This window comes from Nicotiana tabacum, chromosome 12 (genome assembly GCF_000715075.1).
Source record: "Nicotiana tabacum cultivar K326 chromosome 12, ASM71507v2, whole genome shotgun sequence".
Lineage (NCBI taxonomy): Eukaryota > Viridiplantae > Streptophyta > Magnoliopsida > Solanales > Solanaceae > Nicotiana > Nicotiana tabacum.
In genome coordinates, this window is record NC_134091.1 from 73076040 (window position 1) to 73081720 (window position 5681).

Here is a 5681-nt window from a genome sequence, read left to right on the forward strand (position 1 = left end):
TTGTTCTTGATGGTGTCTGCCAAACCCATCGCATCAAGATAAATTTCACCATCAAGCACCCAAGACATGTAACTTTTGCCCGATATATCTAGGGCTAAAAATTCAAGTTGAGAAATATTTAACATTATTTAGAAAAAGAAAGTTCGTACATCTGATACTTTCAAAGTATTGGCTCGAGATGACAGAGTCTCGTGCTGATAACGTGTTATAAAATACAGACTGTAAAGTAAAGACAAGTATAGAGAGAAACTGATATATTTTTCAAATTTCAAACTTCTATACATAATGAACTGAAATCTCCTCTATTTATAGAAGAAAGGAAGATGTTGTGTAAGCTGCTTCTGCAAGCTGCTGTGTAAGCTGCTTGTAAACTGCTATTGTACCAGATATAGATAATCTTCTACCGGGGGTAATGTTTATCCATAACGGAGTACCGAAATGATAAGCTCATTGTACCAGATATAGATAATCTTCTATCGGGGTGATGTTTATCCATAACGGACTACTGAAAGGATAAGCTTCTTCGGGAGGCTTATTTCCAATAGAGTACTAAATATATAAACATATTTACGGCGGAGTCTCATACAGATAAGGTTCTTCAGGAAGCTTATTTACAACGGGGTACTAAATGAACATCCTTAATATAATATATTTATAACAAAATAAAAATTTTTATTTATAGATATCTAACTGTGTTTTTTAAGGAAAATCATATCCAAACACAATTAGAACCAAATACTACATTAGAACTATTTTTACAACTTGAACTTGTAATTTTAAATTTCAACCAGATACAGCCTAATTTCGAGTCTATTGTGTTTGAAGTTTGAATTGGCCAAGTGTGGTACCGTGTCATCAAGAGGAAGAGAATGAGCAGAGGTATCGACAACAACAGGAGGAAGAAGAAGACGGAAGACGACGAGGTTGAAGAGCTGCTGCGCGCGGCAGAGGATGATGTGTTCCTCAAGCTCAGCCTCAATTCCCATATGGCTCGTGGTTCTTCTTCCACCCAATTCATCGATCCAGATCTCGATCAACGTTTCCGTGCCCTCAAATCCAAAACCAAAAACCCTATTCCCCAACAACCACGTTCAACCTCTACAGCTTCCGATGTTAACTTGTTTCCCAGATTTGCAGCTCTCAAAAGCTCCCTTCCCGCTTATTCTTCGGAGAATGAAGAGGATGACGATGAAGTTGAGAAGGTGATTAAGTGGGCCATTGATGCTGCTAGGCTTGACCCTTCACCTCCCTCTGACACTGATGAAGATGAAAATAGTGAGGATGATGTCAGGCATATAAGCGGAAATGATTTATGAGTGTATGTGTGGTATTTTTTTTCACCTGGTGTGGTTGCCTCATATATTTGATACTTACAAAGTTTTTGTAATGAATACATTAGAAGTTCTGTTATTTCTTCTAATTGATGAATTGTGCTTGGATGTTTAGATTTGATATTGGTAAGAGCTTGTATCTATTGTCATTCTTATTGCTATGCTGATACTAATTTTTTATACTTACTGTTAAACCAAAGTTGCTTGTTTACATTAGGCTTAGTAATATATCTTCCCCTGCATCTGCCGGTTGAGTAAACTGTGATCCTGATTGTACTTTAATATTGATAGATGAAACCTAGGATATGAGATTGTCTTTTTAATACCCTGCCGTTGTTCAAAGATCATAATGGTCTGTGTTGATATTTGGATGATTTTCTGGTAATTTTATTACCTCAGCTGGAATTATGAGCAACAGTGTACATTTGGAGAAAGGAACCGTCTAATGCCACAAGATTTGAAGGACAGAGGATGATAGAATAGATGATATTTGTATAACTGGTGGAATAGGAGTTGTTGATGGAATATCTGAAAGCTAGTTTTGATAACAAGCATCACAAGAAAATTCATTATTTGTAAGAATTTTCAGGTTCTTTAATAGATGCCCACTCAAATTTTCAGTAATTCGTCTCATCATTATTGATCAAGGATGGCCCAAACGGCCATGCCAAAGCACAAAAATATTTGAATCAGTAAACTTCTGGTTTACGATAGAGTGTGCTTCAACTATACTAATCTTTGAATAGTATAAGCCGGAAGATAAAGTTGGTAACTTTTCTACAATGCACTTCTGGCCAGAAACATTCTTTGTAATACAAAGATATTCCATATTCATCTCATCTATCGTCTCAACATGATACCAATTTCAGCGGATATCTATAAAACTCAACAAGTTTCTTCGGGACTTTGAGGAGAATAATATATTGTCTATTATAAATTTTATTCCCTTAGACAGAAATATAGTGGCTCTTCCGGAGCCTTCAATCAAACTTATATTGCAAGAAATTGTTGAAATATTTATTTTTTTCTTATGCAAATAAGAAAAGTATTTCTAATCTTTGAATATGGCATGAGTTGTTCCACTATCAATTACACAAATATCTTCATGAATGGTCTTTGATCCAAACATAATTTGAAAATTATCCATATTTTTTAAAATGACATAAACAAAATAAATATGATAGTAAACATCATTATCAAAGCATAGCTTTTATTTATGTACAACAATTACATAACCATACTATCTAGTACAAACAACAAAAATTAAAATATTTACATTTCTACAGATTCATCACCGATCACATGACTTGTTTCTCCTTCACGGAGTGCAAAGTAATCAGCTACATCCAAACGTATGAAGTCTAAATTATCTTCAGAAATAAAATTTGTTTAGCATTTTTCTCTGTCTTCTTCAGGAAGGCTTGATACAACTCAACCAGGTGCTTTGGCGTACGACATGTACGTGACCAGTGCCATTTTCCTCAAACATATCATGATCAGTAATATTATCACCACATATTGGGAAATAAATCTGAACATAGCAGAATTATACTCACTGATAGATTTAAAATCTTGTAGCCTTAGATGAGTCCAATCATAACATGCCTGTGGAAGAACGGCCATCTTCAGGTGGTCATATCTATCTTTCAAATTATTCCACAGTATGACTGGATCTTTAATAGTGAGATATTCCATTTTCAAGCATTCATCAAGGTGATAGCGTAGGAATATCATTGCTTTGGCACGGTCTCGGTTTGATGCTTGATTTTTGTCCTTGATGGTATTTGCCACACCCATCGCATCAAGATGAATTTCAGCATCAAGCACCCAAGACATGTAACTTTTGCCTGATATATCTAGGGCTACAAATTCAAGTTTAGAAATATTTAACATTATTTAGAAAAAGAAAGTTCGTACCTCTGATACTTTCAAAGTATTGGCTCGAGATGGTAGAGTCTCGTGCTGATAACGTGTTATAAAATACAGACTATAAAGTAAAGATAAGTATAGAGAGAAACTGATATATTTTTCAAATTTCAAACTTCTATACATAATGAACTGAAATCTCCTCTATTTATAGAAGAAAAGAAGATGTTGTGTAAGCTGCTTCTGCAAGCTGCTGTGTAAGCTGCTTGTAAACTGCTATTGTACCAGATATAGATAATCTTCTACCGGGGTAATGTTTATCCATAACGGAGTACCGAAAGGATAAGCTCATTGTACCAGATATAGATAATTTTCTACTGGGGGTGATATTTATCCATAACGGAGTACCGAAAGGATAAGCTCATTGTACCAGATATAGATAATCTTCTATTGAGAGTGATGTATATCCATAACGGAGTACCGAAATGATAAGTTTCTTCGGAAGGCTTATTTTCAATAGAGTACTAAATAGATAAACATATTTACGGCGGAGTCTCATATAGATAAGCTTCTTCGGGAAGCTTATTTACAACAGAGTACTAAATAGATATCCTTAATATAATATATTTATAACAAAATAAGAATTTTTATTTATAGATATCTAACTTTGTTTTTTAAGGAAAATCATATCCAAACACAATTAGAACCAAATACTACATTAGAACTATTTTTACAACTTGAACTTGTAATTTTAATTTTCAACCAGATACAGCCTAATTTCGAGTCTATTGTGTTTGAAGTTTGAATTGGCCAAGTGTGGTACCGTGTCATCAACACGAAGAGAATGAGCAGAGGTATCGACAACAACAGGAGGAAGAAGAAGACGGAAGACGACGAGGTTGAAGAGCTGCTGCGCGCGGCAGAGGATGATGTGTTCCTCAAGCTCAGCCTCAATTCCCATATGGCTCATGGTTCTTCCACCCAATTCATCGATCCAGATCTCGATCAACGTTTCCGTGCCCTCAAATCCAAAACCAAAAACCCTATTCCCCAACAACCACGTTCAACCTCTACAGCTTCCGATGTTAACTTGTTTCCCAGATTTACAGCTCTCAAAAGCTCCCTTCCCGCTTATTCTTCGGAGAATGAAGAGGATGACGATGAAGTTGAGAAGGTGATTAAGTGGGCCATTGATGCTGCTAGGCTTGACCCTTCACCTCCCTCTGACACTGATGAAGATGAAAATAGTGAGGATGATGTCAGGCATATAAGCGGAAATGATTTATGAGTGTATGTGTGGTATTTTTTTTCACCTGGTGTGGTTGCCTCATATATTTGATACTTACAAAGTTTTTGTAATGAATACATTAGAAGTTCTGTTATTTCTTCTAATTGATGAATTGTGCTTGGATGTTTAGATTTGATATTGGTAAGAGCTTGTATCTATTGTCATTCTTATTGCTATGCTGATACTAATTGTTTGTGCTTACTGTTAAACCAAAGTTGCTTGTTTACATTAGGCTTAGTAATATATCTTCCCCTGCATCTGCCGGTTGAGTAAACTGTGATCCTGATTGTACTTTAATATTGATAGACGAAACCTAGGATATGAGATTGTCTTTTTAATACCCTGCCGTTGTTCAAAGATCATAATGGTCTGTGTTGATATTTGGATGATTTTCTGGTAATTTTATTACCTCGCTGGAATTATGAGCAACAGTGTACATTTGGAGAAAGGAACCGTCTAATGCCACAAATTTTGAAGGACAGACGATGATAGAATAGATGATATTTGTATAACTGGTGGAATAGGTGTTGATGGAATATCTGAAAGCTAGTTTTGTACCGTGAGCGGCTTAAGAAGTATTGGGGAGAGGTGATCAGGCAGTATATGATGCGACTTCAGATTTCTGAGAACATGGCTCTTGATAGGAAGCTGTGGAGGTCGAGCATTACGGTTGTAGATTAGGAGGTAGGAGGCTAGTGTGATAGTGTCGTGTCTTATGCCGCTAGTAGCTCCTGTTGTGTCCATATTACTTCATTAGGGTTGCAGGTTAGGTTGTAGGAGGCTACTTTGATAGTATTTTATCATAGAATGCTAGTGGCTCTTGTTGTGTCCTTATTACTTCCATTATGTCTGCAGTGCTATGCCATTGTTACTGCTTATTGTTAGTGCTTTTCTTTTTGCTGTCTGGTTATCACGTTGTTGGTGTTATCTTTTTGACTTCTTTTGATGTTACAGCTTCACTGTTCTTTACCATCGTCGTGAGCCGAGGGTCTATCGGAAACAGCCTCTCTACTCCTCCGGAGTAGGAGTAAGGTCTGCGTACACACTATCCTCCTCATACCCTACTTGCGGGATTCCACTGGATCGTCGTGTCGTTGTTATTGTTGTAGCATGAGGATTTAGTTAGAAAATCTCATGTTTTAAAACATCATAATGTACTGTTAGTGATAAATAGTAGGAGTACCTTGTTTTTTATT

General features: G+C 36.2%; 2 protein-coding genes across 2 annotated transcripts; both read left to right on the forward strand.

The window, feature by feature from the left end:
• The first annotated feature begins 726 nt into the window (after positions 1 to 726).
• LOC107784271 (uncharacterized) lies at positions 727 to 1452 on the forward strand. The gene has a single exon (XM_016605377.2). It carries the CDS (start codon positions 870 to 872, stop codon positions 1314 to 1316), a length of 447 nt encoding a protein of 148 aa, XP_016460863.1. The 5' UTR covers positions 727 to 869; the 3' UTR covers positions 1317 to 1452.
• A 2589-nt stretch (positions 1453 to 4041) lies between these two features.
• LOC107784270 (uncharacterized) lies at positions 4042 to 4485 on the forward strand. Its single transcript, XM_016605376.1, has one exon. It carries the CDS (start codon positions 4042 to 4044, stop codon positions 4483 to 4485), a length of 444 nt encoding a protein of 147 aa, XP_016460862.1.
• Positions 4486 to 5681: the final 1196 nt, after the last annotated feature.